Below are 26,234 nucleotides of genomic sequence, written 5' to 3'. Positions count from 1 at the left end.
GGGAAGGCATGGAGAGGTGGCACCATGGACGCAACTTCGTCTGAGCATTTGCCAAAAAAATATCTGTAAAATAATGCAAGGGAGGCAACATTCCTTCTTACTTGCAGGGGAGGTAGTTTATATGTAATGGCAGGGTTGTTAATGATTCTAACAGCTTTATTCTGAATTTTGTCTAGTTGTCTTAATGCAACCTCTCCACAACCATTCCACAAGGGTGAGCAATATTCAAGCTGAGAGTGCACATGACTCTTATAAATTATAGCCAACTGCTCATCGGCGAAGAAGTTACGGACTCTGAACAAGTTTCTTTGAGGCGGTTTTAGCAAGTGATCTGACATGAGAGGTCCAGCTGAGAGCACTGTTAAGTGAGACACCAAGAATTTCAATACTTTTGGAGATGGGAATATTAGTAGCACTGAAGGTAATGTACGAATCTGGCAATATCTGTCTATTAGTAAACTGTATATATTTAGTTTTACTAGCATTAAAAGAGACAAGGTTGTTTTGTCCCCATTCACTGATTGTAGATAGATCTTGATTTATGGAGATGGCTGTACTGAGTTGAGAGGTAGAGATAATAGACTTTGTAAATGGATGACTGAGTGTGAATGAACTATGTAGTGTTGAGTCATCTGCATATGAGTGAATGGGATTGTGAGTGACAGATAAGAGATCATTAATATGAACCAGAAATAGGGTTGGCGCCAGAACTGATCCCTGCGGCACGCCAGCGTTAATTGAGTGGAAATTCGAATGTACATCATCTACTTTTACTCTTATTTTCCTGTACTAAGATAAGAAGAAATCAAAGGAACAAAAGACATTAGTCCATAGCAAGGGAGTTTGGACAGCAGGGAACGGTGCCATACTCTGTCGAAAGCTTTAGAGATATCAAGAGCTACTGCATGAGTTTCTCCAAAAAGATCAATTGATTGATGGATGGTATGAGTTAAGAGATTGAGTATGTCAATGGTGGATCTTTCGTGGCGAAAACCGTATTGTCTATCACTAATTAAGTTGTTGGATTCAAGATGTTTAACAATATGCTTATTAATTAAAGTTTCAAATACCTTACCAAGAGAAGATGTGACAGCTATTGGTCTGTAATTGGAGGGGTCAGACAAATTCCCTTTCTTCGGAACTGGGTGGATATTGGCTTCTTTCCATGAAATTGGGAATAAAGAAGTACGTATGCATAGTCTGAATAATTTAACTAGGACAGAGGCAAGTTCAGGGGAACACTTTTTCAAAACAATTGGCGGAATTCCATCTGGGCCTGGAGCTTTGTTGGTAGGTAAATTGTCTAGGATGGATTTTACGAATCTTGTCTGTATTTTAAGTGGGGCAATTTCAGGAGAATCAAGTTCCAGTACTGAGACATTCTGGCTGGTATCATCTATGGTAGAATTTCTTGCAAAGGTACTAGCAAAGATATCTGCTTTCCCACATGGGTCTTTTGCAATATTGCCATCTGAAGATTTTAGTGGGGGAATGGAAGATGACTTGTTAAAGTTATTATTGAAAGAATTAAGAGTTGACCAGATTATTCTATTGTCATTAGGGTTGTTAAGTAGTTTTGATGCTTGCTTTTGAAGAAAGTTTGATTTAGATAGATTTAATACAGCTTTTGCATGATTTCTAGCAATTTTAAATTGGGATAGTGATTCAGATGTCAGCATGTACTACCTCCTGACTTCCACACGCATCATTCCTTATTTTATAGGTATGTCCATGCACTCTTTCCATAATTGTACATGGCCCACGGACTTTAATGCTGAGCCTAGAAGTTCTTTCAGGAGTCTGGACCATTACCATCTGGCCTACCTCCAGTGTCTTTTCTTGACTACATTTCTGTTGTTTCACCATCATCTTGAGGTTTTTAATCTTTTCCATACTTCACTATATATGCACTGAAATTTTGCAAGTTGGACCTTGTTGTATTCCTCGGGATTGTACACCAGAGTAGGAGGTCCAGCTAGCAAATCATAGGGCAACACATTCACTTCTCCATAGAGGATGTAATAAGGAGATTTCCCAGTCGACGAATTGTCTGAGGAGTTTATCATAGTTGCTACATGTGGTAACCAGTCCTGTCAGTCATTCTCCATCGAGTTGATCACTGGTCTTAAGACTGCCAATATCTTCCTGTTTGTCCTCTCCACCAGGCCATTGCTCTTGGGACTGTAAGGCGTAACAAAGACTTGGTTTACCCCATATGTAAGACAGATTTCCTTTAACACCTGGCTACGAAATGCACTGCCATTATCACTGAGCAATACCTTGGGTGTAGAGTATGGACAAATCACTGAGGTTACAAAAGCGTGCACCACGTCCTCTGCAATTTTCGTGTGTAAAGATGCTAAGACAGTGAATCGTGAAAAATGGTCCACTGCCACCAACACATGGTTTGAGCCCTGACGACTTTTTGGCAACGCCAATAGAATAATGGAGACTGTATCACAAGGTTTTTCCGGTAGGGGATACTCCAGATGGGAGTCGGAAGTCCAGTCGTTCCTCGTATTTCTGAGCACTTGACACATTGACTAACGTGGGCTTCTGTGCCCTTCCTCAGGGTCGGCCAATAGTATTTCTTTCTTGCCTCATGTATGCATCTGTTGTGTCTGAGATGACCCACTTGAGGTACGTCATGAACCAACTGTAACACAGCTTGCTGTACAGTAGCAGCAACAACCAACTGATACACAGTGCACTCCCCTAGTGGTCTCTTATACAAGAGACCTTGTTGAAGGTGGAAGTGAGTCATCAGTACCGGAAGTTCAAGTAGACAAGTCTCGTTGCCAGACTCCAAGGCACAGATGACTTGAGACAACATCGCATCCTTATGTTGTTCCATTTTTACTGTGTCCGGGGAATACCCAGTGAGAGGGATATCCTCAGATATGGCAGCAGCAATGCTTCTACTCAGCGCATCGGCAATGACATTTTGATTGCCCGGTAAACATTTGACTTCTGGGTCAAACTCCATTACCTTGTTGTACCAACATGCAACTTTACCATGCAAATTCTTCCCCTTAAACAAGTCGAGTATGGGTGCATGGTCAGTTCAAACAATTATCTGGTAGCCAAAGGTGATATCTCGGAAATATCCTAACGCCCACATCACTGCTAATGTCTTCAAATGTGTCGCCGAGTAATTGTTTTCTGGGGGTTTTAGTGCCCTATTGGCATACGCAGTGGTGAGCACTTTGCCTTGCTCATCCTTCTTCTGTAATGCCACTCCCAGACCTGAACCTGAGGCGTCCATGTACAGGTAAAAAAGGTTGAGTATAATTGGGAAATGCTAACACAGGTGCTTCAGTCATGGCCTTCTTGAGATTGTTGAAGCTTTTCTCTTCTGATGATCCCCATTTCCATGCTGCATCATTCTTTAATAGTGTCGTTAACAGTGATGCGATAGCAGCATATCTGTAGACAAAGCTCCCATAGAACCCAGTGAGCCCTAGAAACGAGTGAATCTTATCCTTGGACTTGGGTGTAGGGAAGTTTATCATGGCAGTAACCTTATCTGGAAGAGCCTTAATGCTATCATCATTGACTAAGTGTCCCAGAAATTTAACGCATGACTTCAGGAATTCACACTTTGACAGGTTGATTTTCAGACCCATGGACCTTAAGGTTTCCATCACTTGTTCTAACTTATTAAAGTGAGTGTCCATGTCCTTGTTCACAATTATCAAGTTATCTAGATATGCCAAGACGTCCTGCCCTAACACATCACCAAACAACTGATTTATCGTCCTCTAAAATGTCAAAGTAGCATTACTCAATCCGAAAGGCATCCGGGGAAATTCAGAGTGCCAGTGGTGGTGAGTACTCAAGGCAGTGATGGGACGAGACTCATTGGTCAGCTCCACCTGCCAGTACCCTGACACTAGATCCAGGCAGGTGAAAATGGTATTTCCCTTACCCAGGGACTGTAGTAAGTCTCTGAGATGCAGAATCAGGAAACGATCCGGTACGGTTACCTTATTCACTTGCTGGAAATCCACAACAGGTCTCACACCATCGTACTTTTTAGGCACAAGAATGAGTGGCGCATTCCAAGGTGAAGAAGAAGGCTGAATCACTCCATCATGAAGCATCTTTTCAACTTACTCTTCCACTGCTTTCCTTTGGCTATGTGGTAGACGGTATGCATGCACATATATCGGATTTATACCAGGGCACAAACTAATATGATGTTTCACCTTGGCCGTTCTACCCAGCAGTTCTCCTGGAAGTGCCACAACATTGGAGAATTCTTTAAGAAGTGCTAGCAATCATGCTTTATGGTTAACATTGTCCATTACTTTCACATATTGTCCTAGGAAACTTCCTCTTCTTAGGCATGTAGGTTCCGACTGTGTTGTTGTTTGTGATGTAACCACTGGAGAGATCACCGGTACATCGTCGACTTCCATTATGGGGGCATCAAAGCATATCAAATTGCCTATATAACAACCATCTCTGACGTTTAACTGCATCACCATTCATATTTGTGATGAAGAGGGGCGTCTTCTGATCTTGTCCGACACTGCTCAGGGTGGACTCCAGCGACAATGCCTTATGTTTTATGGTCTCCGATAAGCATGCCATATCAGTTCCCGCCGACATGTGAGGTACGCGGACAGGAATTTTGCAGACAGTCCAACTGGGCAAGTGGTGATTCCCACTCACTATAACCTTGACCTGCTTCCAGCCCATTCCCTCCATTTCGTGTTCATCTGGGGATTCCCCTGATGCTTTATCTGTCGGGATAACAACTGGTTGAATGGTTCCTTGTTGGATGCCACTATCTCCAGCTTTGGTTGCTGAGGGAACAAGGCCCACAAACTCCTTCTCATTAAAGGAAATGGGATGTCTCTGAAGGTGTATAATCACATTATACTCCTCCATGGACTCAAGGCCTAATAAGCCAACAGCTGGCAGAGGGAAGTCCTCAACCACATAGAATGTAGCACGTAAGACAGGAGATCGTTTATCTGCCTTCAGTGTCAATGGTACCTGGCTTACGATCTTCATTTTACTCCCTGTCACACCTGTCAAAACCACATCGAGTGCAGATAACGCCCAATGTGCATGAGGCATCAGATGTCTTAACCCATTCACTGCGTCAGCGTTTGTTTACATGTACAGCCAGTGTGCAGCAGTTTTCAACTATTAGAAAAAAATATTAGAAATCAAATAATATTGTCAAAAGATAGATTAAAAAAATCCTGAGTTCAATGGTATATAACATATTATAGTAACCAAAAAAATTACCTCTGAAACAGGTCCATGAAGTAATAAGTATTCCCTTTGCAGTGGTGCCAGGCAAACAATGCGTTATGGTTGCCCTGAGTCATCAGTGTCAATCTTGGAATCAAATAAGGTGTAAATCAGCATCTGAACCATCACTCTCATCATCTAACAATGTATCACTATCATCACTACACTCATCCAGAGATTTCATCCAATATTTGCTTGGGGCACTGCTCGTGGCAACATGGAGAAAATTTCGCACCATTACCTTTGGCATTTTGTAGGTAACTGAGCTTAGCTCTGCTCCTCATAAAAATGCATAATCTATGTATGGCAATATTCTGTATGGTGCCATGAGTTGCTAGCTGATTTATTTTGTGCCATTTCTGACAGTGGATTTTTTGAAAGCAGAAAATCATAAACGATACAGCTGCAGTCAGAGCCATTTGGACTCAAATATCATATATGATACAGCTGTAGTCAATGGGTTAAATCTTTCTAGAGCTTTACTAGAAATAATGTTTGCACATGCCCCAGTGTCAACTATCAGGGACACCTGGGCTTTCCCTATAATTCAAGGAACTGACAATAAATCCAACTTTTTTATAGCTGCTACACACGCATCGGTGGACTGCACAATCTTTCGGGTTACTTCTGTGTGCGACTCTGGGCTTCCCCTGAATTTGCCCTATTACTTAGATGTTCCCTATTGGCAATGACAATGGGCCAAAAGTCCGAGAAGTGAGGACACTGCCCATGTATGACACACCACCTTTGTACCTTTGGCTTAGCCTTGGCTTGGTCATGCTATGGTGGGTTGGTTTGGTTGCTTTTTGCCTGACTGCTTTTCCCAGATGTACTAGACCCAGAAGGGGCAGTTGTGTTAGCCCTGGCTGTCTGACGTGCTGCCTTTTTAGCCTGCCAACACTTTTTATCTATATCACCAGCCTTGTGGTACACAGTACAGAACTTGCCATCAGAGCTTTGTTTCTCTGTGTCCACTGCTAAGATAGTTCTTTCACCCTCTGCTTCTGCCTTCGCCTTTAACCCCTTTGTACATGATGACGCGTTTGTTGTCATTAGGGTCTGGCTGCGACAATACACATTGACGCATTTGACGTCAGTAAAGCATAAAAACTTTTGTCAGAGGAAAAGTTTTTGGCCGATCGCATCATTTTTGGAGGCATCATAGCTTCCCTGCTCCTCGTCGAAAGCAATGAGTTGGCAACTGTGGGTCTTGATACCAGCAAGAGAGCAGACAGGTTATTCAGTACCAAATGAGCTGTGAGTGGGGAAGGTACTGCACGGTTCTGTCCCTTTAAATTTCCACTTTTACCACCGTCCCAGCTGTGCAACATATTTCACTATACCAGTAGTGCTTATGTATAGTGTTTGGGCACTGTTATGATTAGATTTGGTGTTTGCAATAAAGAATTTGGTGTCTGTGAAGCATTCCTGGTTGCTATCAGCCGTTGGCCCAACGAAGAGTGTGCTACTCCTTCTAATCAACTACACTGCCTCTTCCCTGCACCATATGTGCATATTCAGCTATAAAAAATAGTGACAGTAAATTGTGTGAAAATTGTGTGCATATCTAGTATACAAAGAATTGGTGAAATACATGCTGTACAGTAGCTTAGAGGAAGGCAGGAAACCGCCCTACAGTCACGACACAGCTTGTGTACACTGTATTTTTTTTTGCATTTTTCTTGAAAACTATGTGGCCTAGGATCACTGTTTTGGGCTCAAATGAAAGCCAATGAAATTCTGCATAGGATGAGAAAATAAAAACATAATAGTGGTGAGAAAAGTTTTTCACTAGAGCTCCCTGAATAAAAAATTTGTTTTCTATCAGAAATGGGTTCTAATTTTTCACTTATTGCTTGAACACCATACCTCGTATCAAACTGGGACCTCCAGCATTCGAAAGCTAATAAAATTCTCTTTCCAATGATGTATAACATATAGAGATTGATTAGTAATCATTAAACTTATGATGTTGGGAAGTGAGATGTTTGTTCGTGAATGTTTATTCCCAGTACATAGTTTTTTTGTTTTTTTGTTTTTTTTTGCTTAAAGTGTAGAACAAACATCAACGAATGGTAATATGTGGGTCTTGTGGCAAAACAAAGATGTTTGGGTGCAAAAAATAAGCCAAGAATACACATTTTTGGATTGCGCAGCGGGCAAGGGGGGGAGGGGAGAAAAGCCAGTGCATCTTATCCCAGAAAACTTATTAACTTATCCATGCACAAAAGGGTTAACTTGAAGTTCAAGTCATGAAGGGCTATGTCAGGAGGTCTTTTTGCCTACCTGAGCACTTTATCTCTCCTAGCAGGGGCCAAACAAAGCAAGTACTGGAGGTACTCTAGAAGACGAACTATTTTCTCATAAGACAATCCTCAATCCCCCAGTTATGTCTCCCCAACCTGAAGTTAGCAAAGCTTTGCTTGCTTCCGCATAACATCTACCTGCCTTCACGTGAACTTGGCCTTCAGTACAATTGGGATACTGTTGAGCCCTAATTAGAAATCTAAACACCCAAGCATCTGACACACAACAGTCACTTTCGAATGTATTTATCAGGGCTTCTTTAAACCTCTCATATTCCTGAGCAGTAGGTCCGATTTGAAAAATAGAGGCTTCAAGCATTTCAGCCACCTGGGAATTTGGTTTAATATTAGTTTTAACATGCCACATTTTCTCCCCATCACTAGCAAGCTTCAGCCTATGTATCTGAGCCTCACAGTCTCAGAGGAATCTAATTATGTCATAGTCATCTTCCCCAGTAAACTGCATAGTGGGCTGTGCTGTAGGCAACACCTTTATACAGTTTGAGTTCAAAGGTGCTTGGGCAAAAGGTCCCTGAGACTGACTAACCGGTGCTACAGGTGGTAATGTTTGAGGTATAGCAGTAGTTAGGTTAGTAGTTGTCATATTGGGTACATGCCATGTAGGAGGAGGAGGATTAACGTTAGTTTGCATGCCAACACTGTTAGTATGCAGGCCCCAAGGATAAGCATAAGGAGCATTAGGAAATAAATTATAGTGCCCCTCTTGTCCCGAAGCCTGTGGGGTGCTAAACATGCTTGAGGGAAAAGTAGGTACATAAGTGGTTGCAATAATTTCAGAGCTTAGTGGAATTTGTGGATTTGTTAGAGTGTCCAAGGATGTTGCTGCACCCTATTCTCCAATTATCACAGTCTCCTCTGCACTAGGAGTGCCTTCTTCAGTGAGACCAGTTGCCATTTCTTAACTAGTCTGAGACTCAGGCACTGTCTGTTATGAACGTCCTGGATGCAAATGCAAAGCATTCAAGTCACCTTCACTTTCCAATTGCCTAGTAGTGGCTTGGCTACCCTCAAGATTTCCAAGATTTCCTTCACTCATATCATCCAAAATTTATATAATTTTATCCAACTTCTCTATCTGCTCACATACTTCTAACTCAGAGTTGAATTCTAAGTCAGATTCAGTAGACAATTCCCACCATTCCAGTTCGAAAGAGACAGCTCCTCCCTCCATTCTTGGTTGTTTTGTATCTCCTTTAATCTTTCATCCCCACCTTTTCAGCTTATCCTTCTAATCTTTGCCAGCAACTGTTCCCTTCCCAGTCACAGGAAATTTAGACTGAAACAAATAGATTAGTTATGGTTTAGCAATAGAGAACGGGATACAAACAAGATACATAGAAAACAACAATTAAAAGGGGGGACTAAGAAATCTTTATTTTTCACACATTCCTTAACTACCATGTGCTGATCGGAAAGTGTATGTCTTGTGGAATGATATGCATGCACACTAACCTAGGTTTATTCAGATGATGCTGAAATCCAGGTAATTCTGCACTGCAACTCCACGGGAATCGCACACACTCGCCAAGTTTCATCCATCCTAGCCACACTGAGACATTGCCTCCTCGCTCGCCTAGAGGTGACTGCTACAGCTCTCTCCCTCACACCTCACCAGGGTTGGCAGATGCCCTCGGATGATGCCACCCCTCTCCGCGTTGGCCTTGGTCTCTCCCTCACAGAGAGATAATTATCTCGCCGAGTCTTGCAAGAGATAGAGATGCAATTGAGAGAACGAGTTCTCTACTCTATATTTCCTGCTCTCAGTATTCTATCCTGTATCTCACTCCACAATTAGTCCCTTTGCAAAAGTGGAATTTGGATTTTCTGTTATTCATTTGAGAAAGATACAACATGAGCGGTTCAAATGATTACTAGCTTCACAAATAAGAATACCTTTCGGCACCTTCGTATCCAAGCACTAGGCCACATAATTTAATGTGTAGCCATATGTTGGATACTCCACTGAATTCCACAGTTGACCACCAAGCAATGTTCCCACGCCTTTAGTCCTGCTGCCACAGTGCCGCCGAGATTGGTGGTGATGAGCTCATGAAGCAGGAGCAAGGTAGCATGCAGGTGAATCAGAAAAAGCTGGAGCAGGTGTGTTTCTCCCCCTTTATTGTGCCACTGTAAATACACCGGTGACAACAGAGGGCAACGGAATAGAGTGTCTCCATCATGCGAGAGCTAAGAGTAATCTGCACCTCTCACTGCCCAGCCCCTGAGAACCAGGACAGATCAGCGATATTTAGAGATGCCACGTCTCTCAGACATGTTGAGATACGTACATGAGTAGATGTGAGTTACAACTCTTACCAAGCACATCATACATCTCAATAAGGCAGTATTAACTGTATGTGTGGTAATAACATATATATATATTTCTGCAAGACTTAAACATATGCAGAAATCATATCCTTTTCTCTCACTCTCCTTCACTCTCACTGTGTACGTCCGAAAATACTAGCCTTAGCACGACTGGCCTCTCATCTCTTTCCCACCACACTCACAGTGAAGTTGTATTTGGTTCTTTATCTCAGCACCACAATACATGCCCATTAAATATGAATAAACACATCTGTATATATAACAAGTAGAAAGACATGAGATATAATCATTGTGGAAGTGATGACTAGGACCAGAACACTTCTGCTTCAAGTTATCAATAATATTTAAATAAAAGATTCGCGACATATTTGTTCATCGATATGTTATTCAAATTGTGCTTTTGTCATTCAAATTATCAATAAATATTTCATAACAGTGCTGTATTATTCGTTCACTTGATGATATGACAAATTTTATGGGATTTTCCTTTTGCTGTTTCTCATTCTTCTTAAGTGATCATGGTCCACTCTTTTCCTCTTTGAGGGCAGCATGTGGCCCGTGGGCCACCAGTTTGACACCTCTGATCTTTTTATATGGCTAGGCTGCTTCCCCCAAAGAATAAGGGATAGCCAAGATAGGACGATACATTTGCAATTCACTTATCCACACACACACACACACACACACACACACGAACGAACAACCAGAGTGAACGGACGTATTTTGACTGCTCCCAGCCACCGCAGCAAACCTTTAGTTATCAGGAATTATGTTTGTCCTGTCTCCTATAGTCTTGTTTTAAGTTCAAAATACTGTAAGGTAATATAGACTACCAAAAATGTAAAGATTTTTTGGCAAGAGTACACATGAATATTTGTAGTATTTTTGGTAACAGCTGTTTTTGGTACTGTAATCAGTCTCAAACATGGCTGATAATGTAAAAATTGAGGGACTCAAATTTCCAGGATCTGATAGAAATACTGTTATGGATCTGGTAAAAACATTGATTATGAGGATTAGTGAACTTGAAAAGAAAGTGGAGAATCTAGTGTTAATGGACGTGTCTGAAAATACTGAAATTACTATACAGAGTCTGATCCAGGTCAATGAGACGGCGAATAAGGGGATCTGGAATTTGAAGCGTGAAAATATCGAATTGAGGAAAAAACTAGAAGAGAGTACTAATAAAAGGGAGAAGGTGAGTAATGTATTAGAAGAGCATAAGGCAAAGTGGGCACACGTAGAAGAAGAACAGAAAGAAGTGATCAGCTTAAGAGAAATCATCCAGGAAGGAAGGGAAATGAACAAGAAAAAATTTGAAGAAAATGTAGTGAAAATACTGAAGAAAAAAGAGAAAATAGTAAGAGAAACTGTAGAAAGGAACAGATGTGTGGTAATATTTGGAAACAGGGAGGAGGAAGAAGAGGTTAGATCTGTGAGACTCGAGAGAGACACGAACCTGGTAAGAATATTAGGCAAGATTGATCCCAAAGGGGACAAGTGGGAAAAAGAAATTGAGGAAGTAAGGAGGATAGGGCCTTATAAGAAAGGGGAAACAAGACCAATGAGAGTCAAGTTGTCATTAGAAAGTGTAGTAAATGATATACTTAAAGTGACCTGGAAACTAAGCAAAGAGGCAGGGATGGAAAATATTATAATACAAAAAGAATTGAATGAAGAAGAAAGAGAAGTTTTAAAATCATTGAAGGAACAAGTAAAGGAAGAAAAATGATAAGAGGACAGAAGAAGAATGTAATACAGTAATCCCCCCAGTATCCGATGTAACAGAGCCAAAGGCACGTCCGGATAGTGCTCCTGTCCAGATATTGAACCCCAGCCTCCTGGACTTATACTTATGGACCGTAGCTCAGAAAAACAGCTATACAGCTACCTCTGGACATGCATTGCACCTATTTAAGACCCAAATCACACCAATAAGAGACATAAAAGACTGAAATAAATGCAGAAGAACCATAAAATGAGGTTTTAGATGTGAGTTTATACAATATTAAACATTCTGGGTACTTACAACAAGTCCCTGGCTCCTGGACTGGTAGTTATGGACCCTGACCTAGCCTAACTCAGAAAAACACCTCACTACTGCACATGCATAGCACCTAAGACACTATTCACACCAATAAGGGACATAAAAGAGTGAAATGAGGTGTTAGAGGTAAGTATGGATAATACTGCACAATATGAAACATTCTGGGTACTTAAAGCAAGTCCCTGGCCATCTCAATGAATAACCTGCCTCCTCTCAGACTCTGACAGTAAGGAGGAGTTCCTGAAGCACTTGCAGTACACTGTTCATGAAGTCTTGCACTGAACTTAATCATTTGCACTCAGAATTCCATTCTTTTAACACTGTGCACTCTTGTCTTACTTGCACTCCACTGTACCTTAATAAGTGTTGCACTCTGCACCTAAAGTCTTTCCACTCATAAAACCATTTTCTAAACATAACACACTCTAGTTAATTTACTTTACATTGAAAATCAATTAAATCTTTGTCTTTTCACTCAGAACTCAAATTCCTTAACACTATGCACTGTTTTTTTTCACTGCACAACACTGTAAATTCCCGTGTGGTCTAGTGGAGAAATTCTAGGTGTCTAATCACTATCAGAGTCTGAGAGTAGCTCATGCAGGTGACTTAGGGGTGTGTCGCTGGATCGTGGTGATGGCGTACCCACTGCAGACGACTCTGAAGAGAGGCGCAAACTCATGTCGAGTGGTGACTCCACCGTGCCTGATGTGCTGGCCTGTGGCTCGGATCATGAGGGCCTGTCTTGGGGAGGCAATGGAGTGGAGCCAGGGCTGGGCACAGCGGGGGTCACGGGCCTGAAAAAGCTGTCAGTGGTTGATTGATGCAAGGAACGACGATTTTGACGATTAATGATGCGCTGCCTGAAAGCGCGCACTTACTCCACAAGTACCAAGGGCCCCATCTCCCTGTCGCAGTCCAAGTGCTCTAGATAGTCCAGAATGAACTCTAGGTGTTCTCGGAGTGCGCTCAGCTTGGATATGGCTGGAGTAGTGTTGTGCTGAGAGGAGTCAGCGTCCTCGTTGCCGTCCTCGTCGGAATCTTCAAGTTGGGTACGGACACCTGCAACTGAAGATGAGATCTCGATATCAGACAATGTCTGATACTCAGGATCGCCCTTGTCATTATCCAACCACTCACGCACTTCGTCCACATCAACATCATCCCCATGCGCACGTAGACGTGCATGGAAGTCATCCATGTCAAATCCTAGGAAATCATGCTCCACATTCATTCCGAGAAGCAGACGAGACCAACCATTTTCTAGAGTCTTGACGGAGATTTCCCTCCATGCACTGGCCCAGTTGTAGGTGGGAGACTTGATGTGGCGGTGAAGGTTTTCCAAAGTAGCTAGCCTCGCGTGTCCCGTCCCTCCCTGCGCTCGTCCTCATCCTCGAGAACAACCATCACCTTGTCCAGGAACTTCCGTCGGTACAGCCTCTGTGTTGCCACGATCATTCCTTGGTCCATTGGTTGGATGTGAGCAGTAGTATTAGGTGGCAGAAACATGCACCTAATGCACCCATTCTCGGCCGCCAACTCCTTGTCGCACGGGTGGGCAGATGCATCATCTTGAAGAAGGAGGGCCTTTACCTGGTCGCATGGGATTCCCAGCTTCTCCGTCTGGTAATGGATGACCTCCTTGACGAAATGGCGGTGGAATCAGTCTTTGAAGATCTGCGCTGTGATCCATGCCTTCAAGGAATGGTAACAGACGACAGGAAGGACATCCATCACCCCATAAAGACACTGAGGCTGCTTTGCACGACCAACAATAATGGGCTTGAGCCGGTGCATGCCGTTAGCATTGACACAACACAAAGCAGATATCCGTTGCTTGCAGAGCTTGCTGCCAGGTACACGCTTCTCCGTCTCCTCGGCTAGAGTGTTCGTAGGCAAAGAGCGATAGAATTAGCCAGTTTCGTCAGCATTGTAGACTTGACCAAGAGTGAGGCCCTCCCTGTCAATCAAGTGCTTCACCTTGTGCCGAAACTCGTCTACTCCATCCTCGTTGGTGTTCAAAGCTTCACCATGAACGCGAAAGGCCAACCTTTGGATGCTTTGAAGTCTAGGGCGTCGTGAAGCCTTGCGAACTTCTCAGCAGCAGCTTTCAGCTCCGTGCCACGCACCATCACACCAACAGCACGTTGCTGTCGATACCAAATCAACGTGGAGCGGTCGACTTCTGCATACTTGGGAGTATACATCACCTTCCTCAATGTTTTCGACGAGAATTCAGCCGTGTACTGCATGAGTTTGTCGTGGGATCTCTTGTTATCAAACAAAGTAGATCAGGCCAGGTTGAATTCACGAAGGATGTGTGAGGAAGACCATCCCGCATCCACATTGTCCAATATCTCCCTCTTCTTCTCCAGAGTCAAAACCACTCTCTTCCTCTTCTCAGGCGGTGGGGCCATCATCACACACATGAAGGAGAGGCACGAGAGCAGCAGGAGAGCCTGCAGCAGGTAAGGCACCACCACAAAAGCGAGCACGTGGGTGGCCTTGACAATGAGCGTGCACAAACGAGAGATGGGCGGTAAATGGGGAGGATGCAGGGGTGCTCTAGCAGACGTCGGCGGAACAACGCACCAAAACACAGCTGGCCCGTGCCATACGCACCAACTTCAAATTACAGGTGGGGAAAAGTCAGATTTTTTTCAAAGTTTTTGTGGTTTTTGGCCCATTTTGGGAATATTGGATCCCGGGACGAAAATGTCTGGTTATTGGGGATGTCCGGAAATTGGGCATCCGGATATTACGCACTGTACTTTTTTTTGGAGAGTGATGGATATGAAAGTAAGGAAGTGGTATGTGAGGAAATAGAAGTGAAGGAAACTAAGGGGGATGGCTATGAAAGATCAGAAACTGAGGAAGTGGTACCAACGGAGAGGAGAGAAGAGGGTATAAAAAGCATCAAAAATAATTTGAAGGTGGTATATACTAATGTTGATGGTTTAACCCGCCCCGTCCCGGAGACGTGAATTCACGTCCTCACATGATGTGCACTCATATCCCGGAGACGTAAATTAATGTGGCAACATTGCAAGGTCCCTAATTTGCACAATTTTCAATTTTCGCGAGTGATTTCGCAAGTGATTTTTGGCACGTATACACGGGACACATTCCTCTATTCCTCTACAAGATGCCAAGCAGGGACAATGCCTTACACCGCATAACCTCTCACCCCCCCCTGCACGCCATTGTCTCGGCAATTCACCTGTTACCAGTGACCTGGCCAGTAAAGACATTCAGGGCCAGAGTGCCCCAATCGATGACAATGTGGAGGACAAAGTTTACATAGCATTAGAAGAAGAAACAGTCAGAAATGATAATCAGGTAATGTGGGAAAAAAAGGTCATGAATGGTGATGAGTTAGTGAGTGAAACAATGCTTATAATGCCTATATTACTGTTTGAAAACCAATATACTCCTGTACTACATATAAATTTGTACCAAGTAAATAAATAAATACTGTTTGTGAGTGGATAAAATAGTTACCCTCCCATAGAACTCGTTTTCTTTGGTGCCAGCCTGTTAGAAAACCCAGTCAGGTAAGGAGGTACTCGTACCTGCATCGAGTATTTTAAACCTCAGGTGAGCGATTTCTCTATGAATTTTCGATGTTTCTCACCAAAAGTGAATGTTTGAGCCTAAAAAAAAAAAGGTCTAAAATGTCGGGACTGGGGCGTACCACTGCCCAGAAAACGTCAGGATGGGGCGGGTTAATATCGGGAAGGCTTGAAATTAACAATTTCTTGAGGGAACATGAACCTGATGTCATGTGCTTTGTAGAGACCAAATTAAGAGAAGATATTGATGTTCATTTGGGAGATGGTAAATACAAACTGTGGAGAGAGTCAGAAAAGAAAAAAAACAGGAGGAGTGGTGATAGCAGTGAAGAACAACATAAGTGTAGATACCGTTGAAATGGGACAAGGCGGGGATGAAGTGATATATATGAAATTAGAAACTGGAGAGAATGGGAAGAGAGATATGGCGGTAGTGTATGTTCCCCCTAAGACGAGAGCATGGAATGATGAATACCAGATGTTGTCAGATATGTCTAGTTATTTAAAAAAAATAATTGAGAAAAGCAACAATATAATTTTGGTGGGTGACTTTAACTGTAAAGAGGTGAACTGGGAGGAATGGTACTTAGCAGGCAGCAAAGATTCGTGGGGCACTATATTATTAAATATAATAATGAATAATGTGATGATGCAATGGGTCAAAGAAGAGACACGGTTCCGAGGTGAGGACACACCAGCAAGGTTAGATTTACTGTTTACCAAAGAACCCAATGTAGTAGAATCACTGAAATATTTCTGTCCTATAGGAAAAAGTGATCATGTGGTCATTGAGTTCCAGATGATGATAGGGAACGTCGAGGCAAGAGATGAGCTTCACAGGCAGGGAAGATACAACTTTGTAAAAGCAAATTTTACAGGATTGAGAAAATTTTTTGAAAATGCGGATTGGAGAAAATTCAGAGAAACAACAGAGATACAGAGGAAGTGGGATATCTTTCTTGACCTCTATAATTTGGGAGTGGAAATATTTGTACCAAGAGTATAAGGGAAAGAAAACAGGAAAAAGGAGTGGTTTAATAGAACATGTATGATAGCAAAAAAAAGAAAGATATAAGGCGTGGAACAACTGGAGAAAGAGAGGTAACAACAGAACAAAGGATGAATATAAAAGTACTGAAATGAATACACAACAATACGTAGAGAAGAAGAAAGGAATTTTCAAAAAGGTATAATAGACAAATGCAAGGATGAACCCAAACTGTTTTATAGATTTGTTAATGGCAAACTGAAACAAAAGGAAGGAATCACCAAACTGAAAGTAAAATGAGAGGTCTATAAAGATGCAGCAATGCAAACTGAAATATTGAACGTTTCCAATCGGTTTTCACTAATGAAAAAGAGTTTGTGGAAGGGGAGGGAGTGATTAGAAATGTACCAGTGATAAAAGATATAAAAGTGGAGGTACAAGAAGTGTATAAATTACTGGAAACTCAAGATGTAAGGAAAGCCCCAAGACCTAATGGAATTTCTAATTGGGTACTGAAGATATGAAGAGAAAAACTGGCGGATAAAATTCACAGTCTAATCGTGTGTTCTCTGGAAGAGGGGAAAGTGCCACAAGAATGGAAGAGGGCAAATGTGGTACCAATTTAGGAGGGAGGAAACAGGGAAGAACCCCTGAATTATAGACCAGTGTCTCTAACCAGCATGGTCGCAAAATTGTGTGAGAGAATCCTGAAAGACAGATGGATAAAATATCTAGAAGAGATGAATATTTAGGCTGAATGCCAGTTTGGATTCAAAAGTGGAAGGTCATGTGTTTCCAACTTGTTGAGCTTTTACTCAAGAGCGATTGACGTGGTACAGGAGAGATGGTTGGGTGGATTGTGTGTACTTAGACTTAGAGAAGGCCTTTGACAAGGTACCTCATAAGAGACTAATGTGGAAACTAGAATATATAGGAGGACTGAAGAGGAAACTCCTGGAATGGATGAGAGACTTTTTGAGGGACAGACAAATGAGGACAGTAATAAAGGATAGGATGTCTGGATGGAGGGAAGTAACAAACGGAGTCCCTCAAGGCTCGGTGTTGGCGCCAGTAATGTTCCTGATGTATGTAAATGATATGGTAGATGAAGTGAACAGCTATGCAAGTCTGTTTGCTGATGATGTAAAGATCTTGAGGAAGGTAGAGGTTGAGGAGGATTGTAAAATGCTGCAGGAGGATATGGATAGGATCTATGATTGGAGCCGGATGTGGGAAATGAAATTTAATATAAAGAAATGTAAAATATTGGAAATGGGTAAAAGTACCAGAAGGCCATCACTGAATTATTTGTTGGGTAATGAATTAATCACAAAAATGAGGGAAGAGCAAAATTTGGAAGTGCTGGTCCAAGATAGTTTGTCTCCTGAAAAACACATTAACAAGATAGTTTGAGAGACGTATAAACTCTTGAATAACATAAGAGTAGCCTTTCATTATATGGATGAGGAGATGAAAAAATTTATAGTGGCCATGATCCGCCCCAGGTTAGAATATGCAGCGGTAGTATGGTTTCCACACAAAAAGAAAGATATAAACAGATTGAGAGAATACAAAGAACAGCAACCAGGATGGTCCCCAGTCTGGCAGATCTGTCATACAGAGAAAAGCTGGATTTGCCTTCCTTAGAGGAAAGGAGAAAGAGGGGAGACATGAATGCAGTGTTTAGGACCACACCCCCATACAGCCTTCTCTATACATCCATTCTAAGTGAATGACATCTAAAAACTTTTTTCATTCCTCCCAGCACCTTTCCTACTTTATTCATTTTAAACTTCACCTCTACATCTATTCTTCCATCCACAGCAACATGCGACTAAATACTTAAAACACCAGCTCCTCAAGCAACTCATCATTCAAAACTACATTCATCCTCCTACCATCTACCAACCTCGTATACATCATCACTGTACTCATTTTCTCATTTACTCTCAATTTCCTCATTTTGCACACCCTTGCAAACTCCTTTGCCAACTATCTCAATCTCTCCTCCCAATCAGCCACCAGTGCAGTATCATCTGCCAACAGCAGTTGATTCAGATTTCACTCTCTATGATCAGCAGTCACAAGACTGAAACCTCCACCTAACTCTTTCACATTCATCTCACTTAACCCGCCCCGTCCAGACTGATTTTCCACCACTGACTCCCCCCAATCCTGACCAGTTTTGGATTTTTTTTTTTTTTGGCTCAAACCTACCCTTTTGGTGAGAAACATCGAAAATTCATAGAGAAATCACTCACCTGAGGCTTAAAATACTCGATACAGGTAGCTGTACCCCGTACCTTACAGAGTTTTCTATCAGGCTGGCTCCAAAGAAAACGAGTCCTACGGGAGGGTAACAATTCCACACCACTCATAAACGGTATTTATTTATTTATTTGGTGTGAATTTATGTGTAGTACAAGAGTATATTGGTTTTCACACAGTAATATAGTCAATTTAACCCGTGCCGTCCCGGCGACGTGAATTAACGTCCGCACATGATGTGCACTCATGTCCCGGCGACGTGAATTAACGCGGCAACATTGCAAGTTGCATAATTTTCACATTTTTCAAAATTCGCGCCTGATTTTTGTTTCGCCCGCCTACGCAAGCCTCACCTACCCGCTGCCAGGTGGATAATCCCCTAGACCCAGATTAACCCCACCTGACCCTGTGATCCTCCACTTACCTGTCAGTAGTCACCCAGGTCAGACATGGCGCGTCGTAGGCTGTCAGACGAGGAGATACAAGTCGCCCTGGATACCTTTACAGGGGATAGTGATTCCCCACTGGACGACGACACCCTCGATGTCGATTACATGCAGCCTGAGGAGGTTACCACCAGCAGTGATGAGGAGGTCCCTTCCCCAAGGAAGGTCAAATATATAACATATAGGAGGGCAGGGGACAGCCAGCCTGCACCACGTGCTGCATCTAGGCAGCAACACATACCATCAGATGAGGACGAGGACGAGGACGCTGTACATGGTGGTGTATTTTCCTGGCTGGGGAAGGAAAAGATATCGCCACATGGGACTGGGACAGACGTCACATTGCGACTGTTCCACAGGTATGTTCCTTCTATGTGTTCTGTGGCAGGAAGTAGTGGTGTGGGGATGGTTAGGACAGCAGAAAGTGAAAGTGTTGGGGCGGGAGAGCGCAGACAGATTCATGAAAGTGAGAATGGTGTGGGGGAGGCACCACTCTCTCTCTCTCTCTCTCTCTCTCTCTCTATATATATATATATATATATATATATATATATATATATATATATATATATTAGTATAAAGCTTACTGTAAATCGTGTACTACTGTGAAAGCAAATGTCTAACATGGAAAAGTCCAGAATGTAATGGGAGAAGTACTATAAAGGGGGAGAAAATAAATTCAGAGGTGAAAAAATAATGACATGACATGATTTACCTACGTAAATTAGTACTACTTCTATACTAATTCTTTTCATAAAGCATGTACATCTGTAAAAGCAATTGTCTAACATGTAAATGGGTTATATGTTATAAGTAATCACAAAGGTGAAAAAATAGAATCTGAGTTGAAAAAAGCATGAAAGGTATAGTTACTGTAAAGTTAGCATGTAAGTTGAAAAATAGTCTAAGTTGAAAGTCATAGAACATACAGTCAGTAATTCTGTTCACGGTGTAAGAGGAGTGGGAAATTCCCCAAGGGCTCAAAATTTAGCCACCAATTATGGGATAAGCTGTCTCCCAGTGTACCACCATCCCACCTCACTCTCTCTCTCTCTCTCTCTCTATATATATATATATATTAGGATAAGGCTTACTGTAAATCGTGTACTACTGTGAAAGCAAATGTCTAACATGGAAAAGGCCAGAATGTAATGTGAGAAGTACTATAAAGGGGGAGAAAATAAATTCAGAGGTGAAAAAATAATGACATGACATGATTTACCTACGTAAATTAGCGCTACTTCTATGCTAATTCTTTTCATAAAGCATGTACTTCTGTAAAAACAATTGTCTAACATGTAAATGGGTAATATGTTATGTTATAAGTAATCAAAAAGATGAAAAAAATAGAATCTGAGTTGAAAAAAGCATGAAAGACCAAGTTGTCACTTGGTATATAAACGCTATTCTTATGCTAATTCTTTTCGTAAAGCAAGTACATCTATAAAACTAATTGTATAACATGTAAGTGGGTTATATATTATAAGTAATCTAAAAGGTGAAAAAATAGAATCTGAGCTGAAAAAAGCATGAAATAAAATGATCTCACTTGGTAAATAAGCGCTACTTTTATGCTAATTCTTGTCATAATGCCTCAAAATATGTACAAACAATTATGTAAAGTTGAAAATGATATGATGTTATTGTGGAAGTAATATGGAACATGAAAAAATACAATAGCTGATGAAATAACGATGTTTGTTATCCATCGGTGACAATCGACCAATTTTGCTAGGCTCGCACAATGGTACATACCTTATTTCTCATTTTTTTCTGTATAAAACCCAATATACTTCTGGTATACATATTTCCAACATATGAATACATGATAATAAACGTATACTGCATCAGTTCAGAGTACCCGTGCCACCATAGAAAACGTACGGCGAAAAGACTACTCATAGAGCATGGCAGTACCTGTCAAACTTACCTGCTCCAGGTAAGCCATTTCTGGACCCAAGGGACACCTTTCTTTGTGATTTTCCTTGGTTTCCGACCAAAACCAAATGTTTGAGCAAAAAAAAAAAAAAAATGGTCCAAAAAAGCCGGGACTGGGGCGGCCCAAAGCTCAGAAAACATCGGGATTGGGCGGGTTAAGCATTGTTTCACTCACCAAACACATCAACATACCTGACCTTTTTGGCGACATTACTTGATCATCATTTCTGACTGTTTTTTTCCTCTAATGCTACGTAAACTTTGTCCTCCACATTGTCATCGATTGGGGAATCACTCTGGCCCTGAATTTCGTACTGTGGCATGACATGTCTTTACTGGCCAGCTCACTGGTAACAGGTGAATTGCTGAGACAATGGCGTGTGTGGAGGGGAGGTCATGCAGGGTAAGGCATTGTCCCTGCCTGGCATCTTGTAGAGGAAGGTGTCCCATGTATACGTACCAAAAATCACGCTCGAAAATTGAAAATTGTGCAAATTAGGGACCTTGCAATTGATGCACGTTTATATACGTCAAGAGGACTGACAGTGACAAAACGTGTGGACGTATATATACGTCAGTGGGATGCGGCAGGTTTATACACCATCCATATAAATATTAAATAACCAAGTGCCATCTCACATCCCTACCGTAGCCCCACTCACACGGGAAACCAATCACTCACAGTATTTCCCACTCTTACACACGCTTTATTATCTACATAAAATCTTTCCACTCATTTTAACAACCTACCACCAAGTCCATACAATCTCAAAATAGTCCACAAAACCTCTCTATTTATTCTGTGCTTTCTCTAAATCCATGAATGCCCAAAACACATCCTTACCTCTTGCCAAATACTTTTCACACACATGACTTACAGCAAACACTTGATGAACAGATCCCGTCCCTCTCCTCAAACCACACTGCTTATCACCAATCACTCCCCCTCTACCCTCTAGAACTAATACATTCATATTTATCACCCTTATCTTTATACAACGGAACCACAAAACCATTTGCCCAGTCAATCGGCACCATACCTCTCACAAAACACACATTCAGCAATCTTACCAACCATTTAACAATGGTCCACAACCTTTCACACATTCTACAGCACACCCATCCATACCTGCAACTTTCCCCGGTTTCTTAGAGAGACTATATTACCTAAATATATTAACTGTTGTCTACAGAGTTAACTGGCAAATCAACATTCAAAACAGTATTGATAATACATCATATTTGTATGTCAAATCAATTATAGGTGAGTCCTGTATCTCTATAAATTTTATGTGTCCATATACGTCTTTGCCATAATATGGTCAGACCACCATGCAGAAAGCCTTTATTCACTTCCAGTGTTTCATATATTGGAGATCCGGAGAGAGAGGTGTTGACATGATGAATGCTTGTAATTTCTTTACCTCAATCGAGTAAAACCACGTTGCTTGAAAGTGTAACTTATGCAAATACACAAATTTTGCACATATGGTTCACCAGATTTACATGTTCGTTTATTCCTATTGTTTATAAAAACTCCAACATACTTGCATGTGGTGGCTTTCCATGCTGCTCAATCTCTGGCAGCCTCCCTATTCAAAGCCTGTCCTATAGGTCGCATTATGACCCATCCCAGTTAGGTATTTTTTGGTCTGCCTCTCGTAGTCCTACCACCAATGTTCACACTTCTCATCTTCCACACCCAGTTGGCATTCTTCATCCTCTCAACATGCTCAAAATAATCATCTCAGTCTACCCTTCCTTATCACAACATCAATACACTCCAGTCTCATCCTTCCTCTTAGCTCATCAATCGTAATTCTAACCCTCCATCCAACAGGTCTCATAGTCAGGGACGCAAACACACCCAACTATACCCTGTTTGATTGACCTGTGCACCTGAGATGTATGGTGGTAGTAGGGTGTGTTTGATTGGCAGGTGCTGACAGGCCGCCAATGAAGTCATTGCAACAGACGTCAGTTGATCGTTAATATTTATTTCTAAATACTTTCCTCTTGTGTTCCTGGGAAGAAAATACTCAGCTGATCATAATAAACACAAAGAATTTAATTTAATCTGTTATTCTGTTAAACAAGATAATGGTGTGTATGCTTTAATTACTACCAATAAGCAAGGAGCACTTCATATGATGAATAAATGCTCACATCTATGTCAATGGCAACACTCGCTGAGGAACATTAAATATATTATAATTTTGTTAATCTGTCAATATATCACGAAGTTTTTATGTTAGTTTGCATTATTCGTGAAATAATACATGTATAAACTGCAAGAACTGATATGTTTTCTGCTTTGGCCAATCTCTCAATGATGAATATGACGACTTCCAACATGAGGTTCAGTTATGTATGCACAGGTGGTTAATTAATCCAATTTGGGAACTGCATACCTGCTCCACACCTGACACGCCCTGGTTTGAGGTACAGTTTGTTCTTGTTGTTGTCATGGTGCCCGTTCTTGTTGCTGTCACCAAAGATTGTTGCAATGAGTATTGCACTCAGTCTTGAATGGGGATATCTCTATGCCACATTTTATTTGTTGCTGCCAGAGGATACAATTAGTGGCCTCTTCCTCTCAGGTGCTTCTGTTGATGTCAGATTTCTTGAGGGAGGTCTTGAGCACCACTTTATAGCTCTTCTTTGGCCCTCCTAGGTGTCTCTGTCTGCTGCTAATTCGCTGGGAAGATGTTAAGGCATACGTGGCAATGACCTGCCAAACAAAAATGGTCACTGATGATCATCATCTCAATTCTTATTTTATCGGCTTCATCGAGTACACTGATATTGGTTCAATGGTCCTGCCAATTGATAATAGGTATGCGTCTGAGACAGTGTTAGTGATACTGTTCAAGTGATTTAATATGTCTTGCATAAGGTATTCATGTTTCACTGCCATAGAGTAGAACTGGCAAAATCACAGTGTTATAGACACCAGCTTGGTGTTGATTGTCAAATCTCTGTTTCCAAACGCTTTATGAGTTAGGTTACCAAAAGCAGCGCCTGCATTCTTAATCCTGTGCTGGATCTCATCATCCAGGTTGATTTTGCTAGACAGGTAGCTGCCCAAATAAGGAAAGTGATCGACACCCTCTAGTGTTTCATTGTTTACCGTTATGCAGGGTGGTGGGATTTCTTGTCCTGTACCAGGATGATAATGGACTTAGTTTTAGCAACAGTAACCCTCTCACGGATTTCATCCTTGTTTGACGCATAATGATCTACTGACTGCTTTCATGGTTTTCACACGACTTAGACTCGAAATAACCACTGAATGAAAAAACACAAGAAAGAAAAAGGGTATAATCTGCTTTCATATGCATTATGGGCTGATGTGTTTGGCAAAGGTGTACCTAACTGTAAACGTCTGTCCTGCTGGTCCAAGTTGCAAGTTACAGTATTTTACATTTCGTGACTAAATTATTACAGTAAGTATCGCTTTGAGTAAGACCAGAAAATAGTACTATAGCTAATTTTCATGTGCTCTATACACTTAATTACTCAAAGACCTCATAATTTATGATTATATTACTTCGGTGTCAAACAGAAGAGATATTTATTATATTATAATTTAATATTTAATATTATACTTTCTCAAATAGTTCCAATTTCTTCATGAATGAACACAATATAGTATCCACATGCTTATTTCTACATAAATTTATAAGTACACATATCTGCTGCCCAAGAACAAACGAAAGCTGCATCTCTTGGCTTTCTGATGCAACAAAAGAATAACTGGTATCTGTATTAGGGCCCGTTCTGTAACAAAAAGTATGAACCACACCTTCAGCTCAGGGGAAATATCTGGCTGGGCCGAAATTGGGAGGTGGAGTAGAGGTATGTGGGCCAGGTTTCCTGAGAGGATTAAGTTGTAGACTTAAGTCAGTGTACACTTCATACATGAGCACGACTGTCGCATGTGCGTCTGCTTCTGAATGAGACAACTACACAATCATCAGCATACTGAAGGTAGTTTATAACTTTAGTTCTAGCTTGTAACCATCTTGGGCTGAAGAGCTTATTGTCCATGCGATATTGTATGTTTACCCCTGGAGGTAACTTGTTCATCAGTGAGATGCATGACTGCAGGTAGGTTTATGGCAAAAAGAACTGGGGCAATTACACAGCCTTGTTTAACCCCTGTGCTAATTAGAAAGGGTGTAGTCTGGGTTCCCATGCAGAGTACAGTGGCAGTCATGTTATTGTTGAGTACTTGTGGTTTGAGTATATAAATAAATTTTGTCTGGCAACCAACTTTGTGGAGGATGGTCCAAAGTGCAGATCTATTAGCGATATCGAATGCCTCTGTTAAATCGATAAAACCCATATACAGTAATCCCTGTAAGACCCAGACGCCCCTAGTCCTGGACACTCCAAGTCCAGACCTTTTGGGCTCGGGTCCTCAGACACCAAAAATGGCCAAAAAAATTTAAAAATAAAAAAAAAAGGCATGTTTTCAACCCTACTTTGAATTTGCCGTGCAGAGATGAGCAGCTGTGTTTTGGCACGTACTTCCACCGACGTCTGCTAGAGCGCCCCTTCATCTCCCCCATGACTGCACGCTCGTCGCCATGGCTCCCCACGTGCTCGTTTTTGTGAATAAACAGTTAATAAACTGCAATACCTCGCCACTAGACTACATGCGAATTTACAGTGTTGTGCAGTGTTAAGAAATTAGAATTCAGAGTGCAAAGGATTAAGTGCAGAATGCAGCACTGGCGTGTTGCAATTGGCGTGGTGCAAGTAAGAACAGAATGTGCAGTGTTAAACAATTATAATTCACAGTGCAAAGGATTAACTGCAGCACAACACTGGATTACTGTACGTGCTTCAAGTGCACCTTCACTACTGTCAGAGCCATTGAGGAGTGGGGTTAATCTTCGTGACGGTCAGGGACGTATCATAAGTACCCTATACACTGCTAAATATTGTCCATGTTCACTTCTAATTTCTCATTCTCTGGTTCCTTTTCATTTATTTCATGGTTTCTGTCCCTTATTTGTGTGCATAGGGTCTTAAATAGGTGCTGTG

General features: G+C 41.6%; 1 protein-coding gene across 1 annotated transcript; it reads right to left on the bottom strand.

The window, feature by feature from the left end:
* Positions 1-3,215: 3,215 nt before the first annotated feature.
* LOC145395818 (uncharacterized) lies at positions 3,216-4,103 on the bottom strand. The gene is made up of 2 exons (XM_080269352.1): positions 3,987-4,103; positions 3,216-3,761 (listed from the first exon to the last, which is right to left on the bottom strand). The coding sequence occupies exons 1-2, from the start codon at positions 4,101-4,103 to the stop codon at positions 3,216-3,218; spliced, it is 663 nt and encodes a 220-aa protein (XP_080125478.1).
* Between the last annotated feature and the right edge of the window lie 22,131 nt (positions 4,104-26,234).

The sequence above is a fragment of the Coenobita brevimanus genome, chromosome 4, assembly GCF_032717465.1.
Source record: "Coenobita brevimanus isolate Jiangsu-jjx chromosome 4, ASM3271746v2, whole genome shotgun sequence".
NCBI classification, from domain to species: domain Eukaryota; kingdom Metazoa; phylum Arthropoda; class Malacostraca; order Decapoda; family Coenobitidae; genus Coenobita; species Coenobita brevimanus.
Note: the sequence above shows the minus strand (reverse complement) of the source record. Positions and strands in the feature narration are given on the sequence as shown.